Below are 20101 nucleotides of genomic sequence, written 5' to 3' on the forward strand. Positions count from 1 at the left end.
TATTAATACAACAGTATTTTTGGGAACCAAACTGTATGGAGTTTATGGATATTAGTTGCAGTTCATTGGATAGCTGTGGATCACACGTTACAACCCACCATGAGGCGCACCCTGAGAGTTATAGTCACTTACAAAATAAAACTGACTGCACACATGTCAAGAGACATTTTGCCAAATGGAACACTGTGTGATCATATATAAAATAATTATTAAAAAAATAAACTTTTCAAAGACGGAATAGCAATAAAAGAAAAGTTTAAAACACTCCATGCTTTTAGTCTATGTGAGTGGATTGCATTGTGGAAAGTTATTTAGTCCATGGGACTGGAGCTCGCAAGTTAGTGTCCATTTCAGGTAAGGGAAGGTCATCGTCAGTCACTCCGGGTCCAGAGGCTGGGACATTATCTGTACACGGCACGGCAATCGTAGGCCTGTCATCTCTAGGCGCAACCGGAGAAAATCCATGTGGTGGTCGATCCCTAGTGTTAGAAGGAGGCCAACTTGGGAATTTCCAGCGTACTAAGCTGGCAATGAACAATACCAGACAAAATGCTATTATAACACATATTGCAAATATTGCAATGTATCGCCATGAATCGCATGGCCATGTCTCCCCTGCAAGAGAACAAAAAACTAAAATCAGTTTTTCATCCAAGACACAACACTTACACAACAGAAAGCATTACAACATCAGGTAAAGGTCCTTTATTTAGCAGACACTTTGATCCAAAGTGACTTATGTACAAGGCATCCCGCAGTGGCCAGGAATCAAGCCCAGGTCAATCATTTGAAAGGCGTCAATGCTACCATTGTACCACCAACACACATTAAATTATGCAGTTGTGATTCTAATCCAAAAGAGTTGTCTAGTTGTCAATTGTGTGTTCAACAACAACAACATTTGGCAGAATTGCGGACTTTGCCTGTAAGTCAGAACATACCGTTGTCGTTGGCACTGACGTTGTAGATGCTGAGGTCTTCACCCGTTTCCCTGTCTTTCACGATATACACTTCACTATCAGGCAAACTGAATTGAGTGAGTGTATGAGAGTATGTCCTTCTCCACAGTAATTCTGCCATCATACTTAGGAGCATTATGAGGCACACCCCTCCTGACAGTGCACACAGGCTCTTGATGGGCACCATCAGCCCTGGTAAAAGTCACCTCCACTGTGACACTGGTGGCTAGAAATACTTCAAGAGGATCACCAACTTTGATTTTACTGGCATGGCGCTGAGCTAGAAGGCAAAATATCATAAATATATCATAAATATCAGTGATGGTAGCAACTGATAGCTGTCTAGATTGTGATGAATTACAACAAGGAATACCGCCTTAAACTAAACAGATTGACATAATAAAAGTAACCTTGCACGTAGAGCCTTGCTGAATTTGGAGCCCCTCTGAATTTATCTGCGTCTCTTGTCGAGTATTGGCAAAGAAAAAAGTCCCTGATCAGATTTACGAACATTAGTGATGTGAAGGGTACTGGTTTACCATTCTTCTCCCTCAAATGATAGCCTCCCTTTGATTTTGATGTGGCTGCATAGCAAGGTAGGGTAACATTGTCTCCAGTGGATGTATTCACAGTTATGGGAACTGAGAATCAAAAGGAAAACATACACCAATGTGAGTATCCAGACCTCCACTTGTTTTTTTAACAAATTCAGATGGATTAACAAATGGATGGAAATACAAATATATTAAAAAGGTTATGAATCATGGTTGTTTTACATAACAGACTACCATACAATAACCCAGGATGGCAAATAGCATACTTTTTGCAAAATGTTGCAAACGTATAGGAAATTAAAATAAAGAATCAAATTTACTCAAGTAGTAAAGTACTCTCAAATGGCACCACATGAGGAACACAGGTACATCCGATCTATACCTTGTTTATCCTTGGGTTTTGGTTGAACTGTATATATTGTAAATTAGCAAGGTACCGGACCTGTTAGATATTTAGCTCAACTCAACCTCAGACAGATCTGTAAAGTTATCAGTGACATTTTTCAGCTTTGTCGTTATAGGTTAGTGCAAACCAACTATATTTAGTTAAATACTCACCCAGAACCTCAAGCTTGTAATAACAATATTGATCATGTAAAACGGGGTTTTCCTGGACCAAAAAAGGGACCAGGCAGTCTGGAAGGCTTCGAGTGAAGGCTTCGAGTGAATTCTTCTCTCGCTTTGATTTGCTGAAAACGTAACAGTTTATTAAAACATCTCTCTTTTTAATATCTCTTTATCTGACTCCATTTCTTGTCTGACCGCAATCTTTGAGGAGCTCAGTCTTAGCTCCGTATTTCTAATGCATATAAATACCGGGTTTGGTAGGCTGATCTCCAACTCAATTATTTGTACACCTATCGTCTGTAATATGAAATCCTCCCTTACTTTTTAATAACTGGTTTTGTCTCGGACTAATGTCGCTTAGGATGAGGCTGTTCGGTAAGCCACCACTATATAATACCACTAGCAGTTCACTATAGCATGTCTAGCCCAGTTGAGGATAGCCAGTTGCCTCACAGGTTTACGCTTACGGCCACTGTGGGTCTGGAGCCACCTCTAGTTCGACTTCTGTGGAAACACCGTACCTGAGAGTACTTCTCTTAGTTAAGAATTTCTTAAGAGGGCAAAGTGGGTCAGAATATAATAATTTATTATAACAAGCACAAGCTACTTAATTACAGTACATCCAATCAAGTATGAAAATGAAGAACTAAAGCTAACCTAAAGAATACTAAAATACTAAAAGACTAAAAGAATATTAAAATACTACACGAAACATAAAAACACTTAAAGAACATGAACATACCTAGCTGCTGCGAAATGACTACTCACACGTGTGTGAGGGAGATCTGAAGACAGAATGCTCCAAGAGCTTTGTCTGTCTTACCCTTAAGTACCCATTTTCGTCCTGCATCATGTTTCTCAAGATGAGATTCACACATTAACAACCAAATGGAGGGAGTTCCCTCCCCCTAAGGGGTGAACCCCCCTCTATTCAGGGGCATCTTCGCCCTCTCACAGAGGCCAAAATGATCAAGTCTCTGTTAACTATGTTTTCCTTAATATATACAGCTGTAGAACTGAGACCATTTTCCCACTCAGATTGAGACCATTAAAATGAGTCCAAACATCATGCAGAAATCACTTTCTGATATCACATTGAGTTTGACCCTCTCATCCTCATTGTCCTGTTCCTAGTTTGACCTCAGCACGGAAAATTACACCGAGACAAACAGGAACAAAGATCTGAGATAAGAGTCTCTGCAGGGGGCTGGGAAGATCAACACAACACCAGCACAACAGGGCACCATAACACAACACCCAGCCCCACCAAATGAATTAATTAACAGAGGAATAATGCCATCTGTGATTTTCCACTTCAAAGAGCCATTTCTTCCTTACAATCACCACAAGTGCCAACATAGATTCCCTGGTCATTGAACACGACCAATTTGAGGCTGAGAGAATTATTGCCTTCATCTGAGAATCTTACTCTGTTTTCAAATCCATTTCCTTCTTCGCAACGGTCATCCTCACACCGGAATACTAGGTCATCGTCATTATATGTCCATGTTCTTAAGCCACTGCAAAACTTATTGCAGGTGAGAGTACCATGCTCATGCAATATCGTGGTTTTTCTCTCTATTTTTATCGAGGATACAGAGTGACATACTATGGAGAAAAAAAAGGCAAGAATTAATATGCTTTGTTATTTATAGTTAGGTAAATGATTATAAAATTATATTCTTTATCAAAATGAACTTACTGTAAAAGATGGAGGTCCACAGCATTAATGTTAGATTTGCTGTCATGATCCTTGAAAAGAAAAGTGAGAATACATGTAACGGAAAGTTGGTGATCAATTAAATATGTACAGGGCCAAAGCCTATGGCCAAAGCCTTACATTTTATCATCATTACTTGAGACCCTTCATTCACTTTATAATCAGTGATTCATATAATAATTATGTATGTTAAATAATAATTTAATCTCAAATGAAATTATAGACCTATGTCGGGAAGGTGGGTTTAGGCTAGGCTACTGCTAGGTTGAACTAGTTTAAACCAGCTGTTGCCGGCTGGTACTGCCTTGTTGCTGTATCCTGCCACCCTTGATGTCCTTTTTTAACTAAAATGTGCATGCACCATGTCAACAGACCATAGCCAAACATAACTCATCAAAACTAACATAAACAAAATTCCCATACACCATGCCAGACAGCCTCTCATTCTCATTTTAGAGCAAAAAGCTCTGTCTGGGTTTCCCCTTCCCTACAGACGATTGTTGAGCCATGCACCCTCATGAGCTACCAGGTGCAATTTAAATGTGTTAGAGTAACACTATGGAGTTTCTGGAGCCGAAGGTATTGGGCAACTTTCTACTGGACTATTCAGTAACTTATTTGCCGTCTTGCGTTGCACTTGCTTGATGTTTGACTGTTAGGAAAGTTGTTGGCATGCTACCCATCATAGCCATCACAATAGCATTACAAGCCGACGTGAGAGCACATATGACATATTACATACATATTACATATACATGTCTATGCTTATTACTAGCATCAATATCCAAGCATGTTACAACAAGCTTGCTTACATCGTTAACGAGATGTCTTGCTAGCGGCTAAACTTACCGAAACCTGTTGAAATCTGCTTACTTCGTTTATGACAAACTAGCGAGTCAACAACTTTCATAAGACAGTCAAAGAGCAAGCAAGTGCAACACAAAACAAAGCAAGACCCAAACAAGTTACTGAATAGTCCAGCAGAAAGTAACCCCCAACTTGGCGACTCTAGAAACTAGGGGTGTGCAAAAAAATCGATTCACATTCGTATCGCGATTCAAGTGCTTCCGATTCAAAATCGATTCATAGAATTCCAAAAATCGATTCATATAAAAAGGATTTTTTTACATTTTTTTTTAAGATTAACGTTCTTTTTGGCTTTGCAAACTGTGTAGTAGGCTAACGTTACGGTTTGAGTGATAGTGAGCGCGATACGGCGAAATGTTTGATGAAAAGCTTCTGAATAGAAAGTTTACCTTTAAAAGTTGTGTTGTGCAAAAGAAGCGAGCTTCACTGTTGTCTGAAAATGTCAACAGGCAGCTGGCTGAAAGCACAGAAGTATAGGCTTACCTTTTATTGGTAACCTTACTGTTACGGTTCATTGTTTTTGAAATAAGAGGCCTGACTTCTATGTTCACAGCAAAGTCTGAAATGTGCACTTTATAATTGTATTTTGTACCGCAATGTTGTTTTACCGCAATGTTGTTGTTCAATAAAATAAATCATTGCATAAAGCAAGCCAATCCACTTTTCCATGATAAGAGCATTAAAATAAAATTTGCGATTAATTAATTTGCGATTCATTTTGAGTTAACTATTACAAAAATGCGATTCATCGCGATTAAATATTTTAATCGTTTGACAGCACTAACATTTACATACTGTGAATCCATTTTTTTAAATCGAGAATCGTTTTTGAATCGAAAATCGATTTTGAATCGAATCGCCTAAAAATCGGTATCGAATCGAATCTTGACATTTTCTGAATCGTGCACCCCTACTAGAAACCCATGACTCATGACCAGGACTCCAAATTGATGTTTGCAAACAAAATTGTCTCCCTCGTAGCATGACTTTGTTCGCAAATGTCGACGACTGTGGAAACATTGTTCCTCAACAGTACACCATATCCATTGAGACTTATTACACTTACCTGGAGTGGAGTGGGGGACACGGGCATAAAAGTGGACGGTGAGGCGGAAAGATCTTTATGTGCAAATAGCCGGAAGCAAAATGTTGCCGGTAACGAGACACCTTGTGAGTTGGGAGAGGCTTATAAATGCAGACAAATAGCCTTCACCATATAGTAACTGCTGTCACTTACTTTCACGATGCTTCTCTGCTGGTCGATTTAACTTCGTGCGGTTTGTTTGCCTGTGTGTGACGTGTGTGTGTTTTGCCACCCCACGTGTGTGTGTGTGTGTGTGTGTGTGTGTGTGTGTTTCGATAGACTCCTCCTCCTATAGTCACCAAGCGTAAAGGGGCTTGCTTGGTTCTGCGTTGGTGTCACATTGTTGCGCAAAATTTACTCATAGCGGTACATGCTCCCAAAAGTTGCGCGTGTTGCCAAGCAATTCACCGCCAGAACAATAGCCTAGGTTGAGCAAAGTTTAATTCATGTATATGAGCCTGCCATTTGCTCGGCAGATAGAATACTTTTTCCCTAACAGAAAGTCTGAAGCTTGAAGTTCTTTTCAAACCTTTAATTGGGTAGCACTGTTAAACTGAGCAGACATGCAGAATACATTTTAGTAATCTCATCACGTAACATTAGTTTCTTCAAACAATCTAGTATTGCATGTTTTACTGTGGTAGAAAATATGTTAGCTTAATGCTAACGTATATGGGAAATCCTATAGACACCGCGCTAGGTATTAGCATCAATTAATTCACCTTAATGTTTTTGTAGCCTGACATTTGCTCTACAGATAGATAACAGGTTCCCTAACAGAAAGTCTGAAGCTTGAAGTTCTTTTCAAACCTTTACTTGGGAAGCACTGTAAAACTGAGTAGACATGCAGAATATTTTAGTAACCTCACCTTGCAGGCTGCGAGGCTTGCGTAAAAGCTTATGTCAAAAATGGCGCAAGTCTAGAAAAATCGCCCAACGCACGCAAGACGTGAAAAGTCGCGCAAGGGTCACGCAAGAGGCTTGCGCGGCCTCTTGCGCTTGCGCTTGCGCTTACGCTTACGTCTCTGACCATAAATCAGCCTTAAGTGTGACATGTAGACTGAGTTTAGAAATGTAAAGGTTAAATGTAAATGTTAAGGTTAATGTCAATGTTAAATGTTAAATGTTAAATGTTAAATGTTAAATGTTCGATGTTCGATGCTATATTTAAATGTTAAATGTATTACCAATATAAAATGCTAAATGCTAAATGCTAAATGCTAAATGCTAAATGTTAAATGTAAATGTAAATGTAAAATGTAAATGTTCAGTCTACATGTCAGACTTGATGACAGAACATTACAATATTTACGGTTATTCACATCTTTCAGTCACGTAACTACAATGGGTACTTTGCGGGCAAACAGAACAGCTGAACAGCGAAGATGTCGACCAGTGCAGCCTACTCAATTACGATCGCCATCAACCACAGATAATTAAAAAATATATACATTTGGGGAATTTGTGATCCCTTTACAGCACCGGCTGATATTTTAATTTCTATAACGTCGTCGAAGTCCCTGCCTGAGCTCCAGTTTGGAGATATTCTATCTATCTAATTGAAAATCCAGCCCACTACACATCTCAAAAACTGAAAGCCTTCAAAAGCACAGATAGTAATTACATTTTCAGAAGGGGATGGATTCACTACGCTGGCATCTGGAAGGTGAAAATAAAAACACATCTTCATAATCAGAGCAAAGATTATTGCTGTCGGGGGAGAATGCGCATTTCCGCTGGACTAATTCTATTCCCCCCTTTCAAGTCTTTCAGGCTTGAACCCAAATCATTGTTATAAGGTCAGAATCAACTTTGCTTGAATTAACTGATTGTCAGCCTGCCTCCCTTTAAGATGTCACACTCATGAGGAAAGTAGAAACCCATGTTTCCCTAGGTAAGACCACCACTTTTGGCCAATTTGGTTGAGACCAATGGGATGTTTGGGACCAAATTTCTTTTCGGTGTCATTCTAAAATGACCACCCTGTCTTCAGTCGTGAGTGGACCCAGATATAAACAGAAGCACATGTATATGAAACCCTTAGGGAAATTAACTTAATGGTGATGGTGCTGTTTTCATTTAAAATGTTGTTCGCTGGCCCCCTTTCACCATGGCCAGGCTCAGACCTGTTATTAGAGAGCACATTCTGCAGTCATCACCTTATTAAGATATTCATTAGGATAAGCCTTTTGCAAACCCTGCAAACTGATTAACCATGCACAAGAAAATCATGATGTGTTGATTGTTTTGACTTGCTACCTGTGTCACTCTCACAACCTTACCATCCCCAGTGCAACAGTGTGAACACCTTAATCAAACTTTGCTGAATATGTTGCATACCTTAGAAGAAGAGAAGCAGAACTGATGGCCTGACGAACTTTGAGCAGGGACACCTAGCACCTAGCCGCTGTGTAGGTGCACAGTCAAGGAGGCACAGAGTTCCAACAATCAGCGGTCCTAATTTGAAGACACAGCTTCCCCTTATGACATCGAAAGGTGGCATAATGAAACATCAACTGCATTGCCTGGGAGATCTGAGGTAAGACAAGACACAGGACAAGCACTCTTTTCTTCACTACTACTTCTGGGGTTGTATATTCATTTCTCTTCACATTCTGTATACATTCTAATGATATGCCATATTCAATGAATTACTACAAAGTGAAAAAGTTCATCCATTACCAATAAGTTTGAAGTAGTACCTTTTCTTGGGAGCACTCCTGCTGGGAACATCCAGCTCTCAGCTTCATTGTATGTCACTGGTGCCTCTTTCTTTTTTGTATAGAGGTCAAGAAATAAATGAAAACTTATAACGAGTAATGGGCGTACTTGTAATATGTGTTATCAACTGATTTTGTTGAATTATTTAGAGACTGGGGAATGCAGTTTGGTCAGCCAATTCACATACTGTAGATATGTGGGTCTAGACATAAATGAAAACTGGCTTTCAAATTGAGATCTAAAAAAGGAACCAACTGGTGGCTGGCTTGCTGTTATGGTCTTAAGGCTTCCCCTGTAGGTCATTCGTCACGCATCAAAAACTAAGGGTTCAAAATAATTTAAAAACTTTGTAGAAATAAAACTTTATGGCTTTGTAGCTATGAAAAATAGACTTCCTATCAATATTGCTTCATGCCTTCAGAACAATTATAAGAACTTTTGCTTTATAAAGCCAGCAAATATTATATTGAAAGCACAATTAAGACAGAATGTGTGTACTGTTTTGGGCATTCGTCTAAGAATAACTGAGGTAAGTCGTGAGAATTCAGAAGGGTGTTGGGCAATATGTTCCTGTGGTGTCGTCATCGCACCTTTTTAAATATTGGCGACTGTCCTGCCCTATCGTAGTAGGCTGCCCTATCGTAGTCCCACACATCGCGCATGCTCAAACACAAACGGTTTACGGCAGAAGGCTCAATATCAACATATCTGGCTTGTCTTAACGCATTATGTAGGTTTATTTAACATAATGTTTTATAATTTTGTAAACGGTTAACAGCAAAAGGCTCAACGTCAACATATGGGGCTGGTCTTAACGCATAATACGGGTACATTTAATGTTATATTTAATTGTGTTGTAAACGGTTAACAGCATAAGGCTCAACGTCAACATATGGGGCTTTTTTGTATTTCTGTTACTAATGAATGCACTGCTTAACTAATAATTCAATAAACATGAAGCTTAACATCATAAACCTTGGTGGATTACCTGGCTCGTTGTAACAGTGTCGCAAAGTGAAGCAAGCGCGACTACCATAGACATGTATAGGTAGACGCCGCCTCCACTGCTTCAGCCCGTAGCCTCGGCGAAACGCGTCGCCGCCATATTGTTACAGGAGCTCTCTGACGCCAGAGGTCTGTCAAACGTGTCAAACAACCGCAAGTTGCCAGGAGCTGCGGTTTATCTGGATACAAATCACGATAACCTTTTACATTTCGCAACCAATTTCATGGAGTATTCAAGGGTTTATGCTCTACGTGAAGTGTGTGAAAAAGATTTGCCTCTACATTACTTTGAATCTCGCTAGTTAAATCGCCAGTCATTCATGTGCATGGGTCTATGATAAACGCGCACCTTTCTTGCACAGCTCGTGCACTTTGAAAATACTGAGAAGCTCTATAAACTATCGAAATAGTGCTTCTTTAGTTACTACGTATTGACCATCATTAAGAGAAAGAGCATACATCAAATAGTGAAATACTGGCAGTCAGTGTGTTTTTCATAGTTTAATAGTTTCTTTTCAAGTATGTGCATTAAGAAATGAATGACTGTGCATTAAGAAATTAATGACTCAGTATAATGTGCAATGGAATAACATATATGATATATATAATATGTGATACAATATAGGCCTAATATAATATATTTTAAGTATAGGTATATATTCATATTCCACAAAATCAGGCTGCACCACATTGCAAAACTGAGCACGCTGCAATTACAGACTGGCAACAGTCGAAAAAAGCTCAGCAAGACGATACTTTTTAAAGGGTTCTAGCCTAGATTAAATTATTATATTATATCATATATTGTGTGAAATTCTATATTGTGTCAATTGCACTGCATATATCTGAAAATGTTATGAGCATGATTGTATATGTCAAATTGTACAAATATATATATATATATTATATAATATGAATATATACCTATACTTAAAATATATTACATTATATTATATTGTATCACATATTATATATATCATATGTTATTCCATTGCACATTATACTGAGTCATTATATTATATTGTATTATATATATGCTATGCTATTTATATTACAGTTCAACTATTGAGATGTGTATGTATATATTGAGATGTGTATATTTTTACTGCTATAGAAATATATAGCTTTTTTTGTAATGTCGATTTGTGAAATAACTGTGTATTGCCAATTGCACTGTTCAAGGTTTCTTAATGCACATACTTGAAAAGGAACTATTAAACTATGAAAAACACACTGACTGCCAGTTTCTCACTATTTGATGTATGCTCTTTCTCTTAATGATGGTCAATACGTAGTAACTAAAGAAGCACTATTTCGATAGTTTATAGAGCTTCTCAGTATTTTCAAAGTGCACGAGCTGTGCAAGAAAGGTGCGCGTTTATCATAGACCCATGCACATGAATGACTGGCGATTTAACTAGCGAGATTCAAAGTAATGTAGAGGCAAATCTTTTTCACACACTTCACGTAGAGCATAAACCCTTGAATACTCCATGAAATTGGTTGCGAAATGTAAAAGGTTATCGTGATTTGTATCCAGATAAACCGCAGCTCCTGGCAACAGCAAATCTTTTTCACACACTTCACGTAGAGCATAAACCCTTGAATACTCCATGAAATTGGTTGCGAAATGTAAAAGGTTATCGTGATTTTTATCCAGATAAAACGCAGCTCCTGGCAACTTGCGCTTGTTTGACACGTCTGACAGACCCATAGAAATAAAAAAAATCTATTGATGTTAGTTCATTTAAAAGCTGCGATTACCCGTACCAAGATGGCGGCTCTGTTGACGCATTCGTTCCATAGGCGGCCGTATTCAAGGGCGCTTCTGGTGTTTATTTCTATGTGACAGACCTCTGACGGCAGAGAGCTCCTTTCCCAAAATGGCGGCGACGCGTTTCGCCGAGGCAACGGGCTGAAGCAGTGGAGGCGGCGTCTATCTATACATGTCTATGTGCGCCACTACGATAGGGCAGCCCATATGGGGCAGCCTACTACGATAGAGCAGCGATAGCGACCATAGACATCATATAGGATACCTATATGATGTCTATGATAGCGACCACCAAATCCAAGCTATCCCTTTAAGATGTTGAGAGGCGGATTCAGCTGCCAGCAGCTCACACAAGATTGGGCCAGAGGTGTGATCATAGCACTGTGGATTGGACAATACTTTCTCGTGACGTGAGTTCATAGGTTATGAGGAAGTTGTTGATGAATGTCAACCGAAAAAGCATGTAGGGTACTCAACTGTCCGATATTCCGCAGGAGCCACCTAAGTAGCCCAATTTTACCCTCAGATGCATGGTTTAAGACTGCATGGCTTGCTTTTTTAGGAGAAAGGTTGCTGCTCAGGTAAGGCTATTTTATTTCTCTCTTGGGGTATATGTCTATCCAGGTATATTATGAAATAGCCAGTATAATTGGCTTAAGAAATGGCTAACATTTCGTTATCAATATACATGCACACGTTAGAAATGCATTAGTCGATTATTTTTATTTGGAGGAACACTTATATGGCTGAGCAATGCAGGGTGAAAACCGTATTATTTGCTCCTTTTATCGCAGCTGTGTAGGATATTAGGACATAAAGAAGATGCCTTCATTCCAGCCATCTCCGCTATTCCAGTGTCAAAGAAGCAGTTAAGTCGGTCTCTTTATCTCGTTCGTATTCTAATTCAAATTTGATTTATTGGCATGACAAGTGGTAGGTACAATGTATTTCCAACACATTTACAGGAACATTAAACATCAGTGAAAAGGAAGGGGGGAGGTGGGACAAAACACAAAATGTGTCTTCTGTATGTGTGTGCGTGTGTGTTTTCAGTTTCATTAAACATGTCTGTTTTCAAAGCATTGTAAGCCATTTTAAAATTGTACCTAATATCAATAAAAGCTTGAATGGTTTAGTTTAATAGAGTAATTCCACAATACATTGTATTAAATTACATCTGGGTGCCCATTGAAGAGATTGTGATTGTCTTTATGGACTGTGCATGGTGCCTTTGCTGAAGTATTGACATGCATAAAAGAGATGTTTGCAAGACTGTCTCTTCCTCTGGTTCATTGTAGGATAAGCCCAGACCTTCAGCTGTCTGTAAGTTTTCTCGTGAACAATGGCTTCCTCTCCTCTGATGGGGACTTCAAGACTAAAACCGAGATGCTGGCAAGACAGGTGTGTTATCCTAGATCAGTTTATGCCTGACTGTCATACATATATGTGGAGAGTTTTGTCCGATTAAGTTTGTGATTTATTGTGATAAAAAAGTGATAATGTGTGGAATATGTATCCATATCCAATGTGCACGTGACGCTGATTAAATTCTCTTACAGTTAAAACCAGATGGAGTGATTGAAGAAGTCATCCCTTCCCATGGAGGGATACATTTTCGAATAAACAAACTAATACTTGCCAAGGTAAATGCTATACTTTGTCATTGGAGCCCTTGAAGTGCCCTCCTGTGCTTGTCTTCCCTTTTCTTAAATATAGTTAAAATTTCATCCTCAAAATGTATTTAGTGGTTACGGTATTATTTAGATATTAAATGTTCTTTTGTTGTGTTTTCAGAAACTGTTAGAACAACTTCAGAAGGATCCCCACGGGTTTGGAGTCGAGAGTGAGCTCTTCAGAGGCCTCCATGGGAGACGAACACTGGTGGAGTTCAGGTCTGTTCTCCCATATCCACACTGTGTATATACATGTACTTTTATGCAATTACCAAACACGCTGGTCTTAAAGCAGCTATACATTATGTGAAGTAAACATTTGATCAGTATATCTGCTCCCTGAGAGCTTAGCACGGTAGCACCTGACTCTGGCATGATGCAGGTCTTACAGGTGCAACTCAATATCTTTAATCCTTGCTCTTGACAATATCAGGTCTGTTGAGTACACTTTGTACATAAAAAATACAAATAACTAAATTGAATTGAATATATGTTCTGTAATAGGAGACACATCAGAGTGATGAAGGTCTGACTGACCGAGAAGTCAGTTTGATAATAAAAACAATTGGTGTGTTACGAGAAGAAAGCAGTGTTGTGGTACGCAGATCCTTCTATATTAGTATATATATGTGAAACTCCTATCTTTTGTTCTTGTCTGCCAGCTCACCCAACATTGCAAAGAAGTTTCACGCCGGACACCTCCGCTCCACGATAATAGGTGCATATCCACAGTGATGAGCAGCAGTCCAGCTAGGTGAAAGGAGCACAGAATTTGCCAGATGGATAACTGTGACTTCTCTCTTTAACCAGTAGTGGGCGTACTTGTAATATGTGATGGCAAATTATTTTGTTGCCAATGTTTTTCTGAGAAAGTGTTTTCTGTGTTTTGACTTCTCTTAGGAAACTTTATTTCCAACTTGAAAGAGGCCCTGAGGAATGAGGTCATCCGGGTGAATTATTTAGGAGACTGGGGAATGCAGTTTGGTGAGTCATTTCACATTCAAGCATGGGGAGAGAGCTTTTGAGAGAGGCAAAAAAAAAACCGTTCCAGTGTGAAAACTGTGTTTAGGCGCGTGTACACTGTGTGCCTAGTTTGTGTGCCCAGTTTGTGTGCCTAGTTGAATCTGCAAAGATAATTGTGCCTAGTTAAATGTAGCACTTGGAGTGCGTTTTGTCTTTTGTGTTTCTTTATTTTGTTGGCCCTGTGTGGGGTCGATACTTGAGTCCCTCTTTTTAATAAAAAGAAAATATTTTTGTACAAAAAAAGCCACCATCGACACTTGAGTCACCCTTCTTCCTGACTGCACCACCAAGTCCAGTTTCCCACATCCCAAAATTGTTGGGTGACTGCCTCGGTCCCTCAAACTAATCATATGTATGCTTTTCAAAATAGAAGGGGAAAAGTATGTATTTGTATCTTTTAAAATCACGCAACATGTTTGAAATAGTTTTATCACTTGAGTAAAGAGAAATACTGAAACATTATTTTTTAAAGTTCAATATATTGTTTATTACATGTTCAGGATTGCTGGGAGCTGGCTTTCAGCGTTTAGGATCTCAAGAGAAACTCCGAGATAATCCCTTACAACACCTTTTTGATGTGAGTTCTTAGACTCCAAAGGAGTTACATCACCTCACCTTTTCACAATAAACGTTCGTAGTCCAGTATGAGAATTGAGCTGAGTATACTGTGAATACTGCACAATGTAGTAGTGTGTCTGATCAGCTAATCTGCAAATGCTAGTTTCAACCGAAATTAAATGTTATTCCTCCCAGATTAGTTGAATCTAGTTAGCCTTTAGCTGCTTTATGATTGGCATGTTGTCATGTTAACCTCATTCTTATTGCGGACTAACAAAGGTCTGATTTATTTTTTCACCATGTCACACAGGTGTACGTCCAGATTAACAGGGAGGCTGAAAATGACGAGGCCATCCAGGAAGCTGCAAGAGAATTCTTCAGATGTCTGGAACAGGGGGATGAACAGTCTTTGTCACTATGGAAACAGTTTCGTGAGATTACAGTTGAAGAGTACCAACGTATTTATAAGGTAACATCAGAAAGAGTTTAAAACCATAATGGCTGACCTGGTCCAATCAATACCAAGAAGTGGCAGTTCAGTTTGTGTAAAACATTTACACTATTCAACACAATGTCAGTGCATGGCCTAAATATTTTTTTTAAATGTGTAAAAATAGCTTCTGAGACAATGCCTTGTGCATGGTATTGTGTACCAAACTAGTCATGTATATTAAAGGATTTCCCAGGCAAAAATATCAGGCAAAAATTATTCTTGGTCTATTTTGCATTATCACTTTGTTTACCTATCCAGCAGTCAGCCTGTAATGAATATGCGAAGAAAAAAAAAAGATTCATGTGTGCTTTTTTTTGGTGCACTGATCAGCGATTAGGTGTTCACTTCGACCACTACAGTGGAGAGTCTTTTCACCAAAGGAAAGCGCATGACGTGTTACAGCAACTCAGGGACCGCGGCCTGCTGAAAGTCACAGAGTAAGTCATCTCAGCAAACAAGTTTGGCATAAGGGTGGATTGTATTGTATGTGTGCGTGTGTACTGGTGTGCAACCTTGTTGGCACAGAAGCACAGTTCCGTTGTACTGTTTTGCTTTCATAGCAGGACAAACAGGGCTTGGTTGTGTTGATTTAGATCGTTTAATTTGTCTGCCTTGGGCCACACCCACCATCACTCCACTGAGCCACATTCTCAAGCTGTCATATATCTTTTTTTATAGCTAGGTATTATAAGTTTTTTTTTTTTTTTTTTAAATAACTTTTTTTCAGAATGTTCCAAAAAGTTCCTTTGATGTGAATGTTTGTTTGTCCTGTCAGGATTCATTTTTCGATAATGACTATACATTGTCCTTACTTGTCTTCTGTTTTGTAGGAAAGGGACTGGTGTAGTGGACGTCTCCCAAGCTGGTGACATGTCAAGCTATGCCACAGTGCAGCGTAGCGATGGCACCTCACTCTATATCACAAGGTACATGAGCCTCTTCTGCATGACCCCAGCTTTACAATAACAATTTCTGCTGCTCATATCAGTGACCAAAAGACAAATGTAGGCAAAGAAATGATCTCAATTATGAGTAGTATTTACCGTGCAAGTAGTTATACCTTCATCAGACGTGTTTAACCTGTTTAACCATTCCTGCAAGAGGAGTACTAACCAAAGCAAGCTAATCTTTCTGAACTGTTTTTTTGTTTCTGTATTTCATATTTCAATCGCAGTAGGTTTTGATGACTTCTTAAGGATGCTGCAGATGGCAGCCTAAAATTAAACACTCCACATGAAAAAATTATTTAAGTCTGTATCTCATACTAGTTAAAACTCTGTGCATAATATTAATTGCGATCGCCATGAAGAGTGTGAAATATGCTAATTTATTGGAAGTAAAAAAAACTAGAGCACTGCTTTTTGTTTCCGTATTTTCAGAGATATTGCTGCTGCATTAGACAGGAAAGAAAAATATGACTTTGATGAGATGATCTATGTGGTAAGTTGGAAGATGGCCTAAATGACCAATGATCCAGTTATACAGTGCTTAAAAACCTCTAAATCACTCTCATTTATTCCCTCCCTAAAGACGGACAAAAGCCAAGCAGTTCATTTCCGACAGCTCTTTCAAATCCTTCAGGCCATGCAACATCCATGGGCGGAAAGGTATCTGACCATGTGCTCTGTGTGCTAGGCAAACACATTCTACACATAAGGCAAAGGAAGAGACAGAGCAAAACAAGACATCTTCGTCTAGTTTGTCTTAAAACACAGTGTCAACACTGTGGAAAACTCCATTCTGGACTGTGAGCCTACGTCCCTGTTAGGGCTGAGGCGTTGCGCACGCGCACAAACTTTAAGTTTCCTTTTCGCGCCAGCTGCTAAAAGGAGTTGACGTGCTCTGAAATACCATGTTAGCATAACGTTATTGTGTTGCCGTGTGCGTTGCTGCCAATGTAAGTTTGTAACTTCATATTCCTGTTGGCCTTGCTTTCTCGTGTTGATGTTTGATAGCACTGGCCGTTGTAATTAGTAACTTTCTGAAACAAACAGTTTTGGTCGGGCTTCGACACTGATCTAGATATCTAGTTGTTTCTGTGTTGCGGTTAGCTTGGAGTTTAGACTGCCAGGCAACTTGTGGTCTTGGAGTGCCATCTTGTGGTGAAGTTAGGTACAGCATTGTAATTACGGTACTGCTGATACACTGGGCGCTGGTACTTATATATTACAATCATAGCAATTCTGTTTATTGTATTATAGTGAACTCTAACCATTTATCATTATTATTGTGTATATTGTTCAGATATGCATACATTTATGTTCATTGATACAGATTGCTATTTATGTATATTTATTATGTTACATTCTGTATTTCTCTACTCACAGAAAACCACACGAACACTGTTCTTTTAATGTATGATTATTTCACCCCAAGCACCAACTGCACTTGACCACCTGCTCAACTGAAATAAATAAATCTGTTCTTACTGCACCTGGGGGTTGCGGCTGCTTTCTGATCGGAGTGCATAGCCAGATAGGGGCAAACCAGTTGGCAACGCATACGTACTTCACAAACACCATAGAATATTTGTACCTAAAAGTAAAACAAAATCAGTCCTTAGATGGTTACATTTCTAATTCGAATTAGTAACCAAAGCGTGTTGATTTGAAGTGCTATATGTTGTGTCCCTATCTGTGCTTTTTCTGCAGGTGTCATCATGTGCCCTTCGGCCTGGTGCAGGGCATGAGCACACGGCGGGGGGAGGTGGTGTTTCTGGAGGATGTGCTGGATGAGGCACGGAACCGTATGCTAAGGAACATGAACCAGAGCAGGAGTATGGGAAACACTCGCATACATATACATAAACACACACACACACACAAAAGAGTGCTCAATTTTGCTGCATCAAGCAAATACATAAACATCACAAACAAACAGTGACCTTAAAACTATGAGTCACAAGGGCCACAAGGACAACTGTCTTTAGAACTAGTGAGCTGTGTTTTCTCATGCTGTATTTCACCCTTAGCTACTAAAGACCTGGATGACCCGGAGGAAACTGCAGAGAATGTAGGGGTCAGTGCTCTCATAGTCCAGGTAGAATCTGTTTCCTCTTTGCAAATGTTTCCATTTATGACACACTATTAACAATGTTAATACGACAGTGTTGATGATACATTGGACTTTATCCTTCTCTTGCCTTATCAGACAGACATAATATTGACTGTGGACACAAAGCAGTCAGACTATTGCCTGAGACTGAATATGGTTGCGTTCCCCACCGATATTTCTCCCCAGGACTTTCAGGGCCCCATCACGTCTGATTACAAGTTTGACTGGGACAGAGTGCTGCAGTCACGTGGAGACACAGGGGTTTTCCTACAGTACACGCACGCCCGACTCCGCAGGTGAGGGGAGCTACTATCGTTTACTGTAGTCACTGAGGGAACCCCAACCCTAATATAACAGGTCTGAAAACAACAACTCTTCCTCATGCACCAAGTTGCTTGATGTGAAAATGTAAAAGCCATCCAATATTTGTATTAGTTGGCTGTGGATTTTATCTGGAAAAGGCTTAAATTTGATATTGAAAATGCTTTTTCAGATAGATTAAAAAAGCTACCTTATCTGTCTACTTTCATCCACATATAATGTGTCTGCTTGAAACCCAATTCACTTAAGCTTGATACGAATGCATGACGGAGGAGAGGAGACCAGCTGTGACCCGCTGCATCTCCAAGATAAGAGGAGCATTTTGATCCTCCAACACCTGCTGCGGTATGGCTTTCAGCACTTCAATACTAGATCATACTGTGTATTTAGAAAGAGGCTTGGAACGGTATACCTTGACTAAATTAAAAGATTGAATGTCACGAAAGTACAATTAGTCACTGACATGTATGTCTGACCATGGCTAATTTCTGACGCCAGACATTAGAGCATCACACACTTGCCTTAAACCAAATCAGGTTCTTGGTAATGTCATGTAGACTTCATTGTGTGGCTATGGATATTGCATTGCTTACTGTCATCTGTAAAAATGAACGTGTACTACATTAGTATCTACAAGGTCAAAGCTTCCAGCTGTGTGGTTCATTTTAACCTGAGATTAGTGTTTTATTATCTGGTTAGGTATGATGAAGTGCTGTATCAGTGTAACCAGGAGTTACAACCCCGATATCTGGTCAACTTTCTTATGACACTTTGGTAAGTCATTTTATACCCACTCTTCCTCATGTGTATCTGCGAACTGTACTTTCTCTAACCTAAAAGCGATACAATTCATCATCACTCTATTAACATGGTTATGATTTGAAATAACTTTGTTTCACTGTATTTCAATGATCTATTTTGAATTCAAGTCCTCAACTTTTGCAACTTTTCACTTCAGCCACCTGGTAGCGTCTGCACACAAGGAACTGCCTGTGAAGGGGAGCTCACCTGCTGTGGCCCAGGTAGATTCTCTCTAATCATACATGCATAACTTTTTGGGATTGTTGGCTAAGAAATAACCCGCCATCGTTAGGTCCGGAGTGCTGTAATTCGGTGAAGCATTTCTACACACAATGATGTGTTAAGTCTCAGTCTTGAAAGCATAAGGCTAACCTTGGAATATATTCAGGCATCAAAGGTGGTATAGTCCTAATTGAAAAGGAATATTATTAAAAGGCAGTTTTATTCTGGTGCGCTAATTCAAGTGTATTTATTTCGTTAGAGAAGAGGTTATGATACATCTTAAAGAGATCATGGTAAGTGCTGCAGTGATCTCCAAAGAACGTGATGAAAGACTTGAGAAAAACTTCAACAGATTTACAGCCTGAATAGTCACTCATCTTGGTACAAATGTAATGGTTACAGACTGAGGCTGTTTAATAACCACTGCAGCAACCGATGCACTATTAATATGCAATGTGTTCCTCTTGGCTAAATAAATGATAGTATATCATTTCTGTGTTCTGATCAACTCCCCAGTCTCACCAACTGCACTGTGGGTCTGTTCTTTATTTCAGGCTCGGCTGCATTTATTTGGAGGTGCCTGCACTGTGCTAGCCAATGGCATGGCTATTTTGGGAATCAAACCAGTAGACAAAATGTGACCCCAAGTGCTTTTAATAAATAAACCACTTTCCTGTTTGACATACTATATGGTGTTAAGACCAT

General features: G+C 39.4%; 1 protein-coding gene across 1 annotated transcript; it reads left to right on the forward strand.

The window, feature by feature from the left end:
* Window positions 1-11692: 11692 nt before the first annotated feature.
* Window positions 11693-20078, forward strand: rars2 (arginyl-tRNA synthetase 2, mitochondrial). The gene is made up of 20 exons (XM_080860771.1): window positions 11693-11832; window positions 12046-12119; window positions 12550-12652; window positions 12811-12894; window positions 13046-13143; window positions 13587-13642; window positions 13825-13908; window positions 14448-14524; window positions 14816-14974; window positions 15329-15435; window positions 15829-15924; window positions 16378-16438; window positions 16529-16605; window positions 17650-17774; window positions 17970-18037; window positions 18239-18348; window positions 18623-18718; window positions 19073-19147; window positions 19332-19395; window positions 19951-20078. The coding sequence occupies exons 1-20, from the start codon at window positions 11797-11799 to the stop codon at window positions 20035-20037; spliced, it is 1737 nt and encodes a 578-aa protein (XP_080716897.1). The 5' UTR covers window positions 11693-11796; the 3' UTR covers window positions 20038-20078.
* The last annotated feature ends 23 nt before the right edge of the window (window positions 20079-20101 follow it).

Source organism: Sprattus sprattus (genome assembly GCF_963457725.1).
Source record: "Sprattus sprattus genome assembly, chromosome: 2".
NCBI classification, from domain to species: Eukaryota; Metazoa; Chordata; class Actinopteri; order Clupeiformes; family Clupeidae; genus Sprattus; species Sprattus sprattus.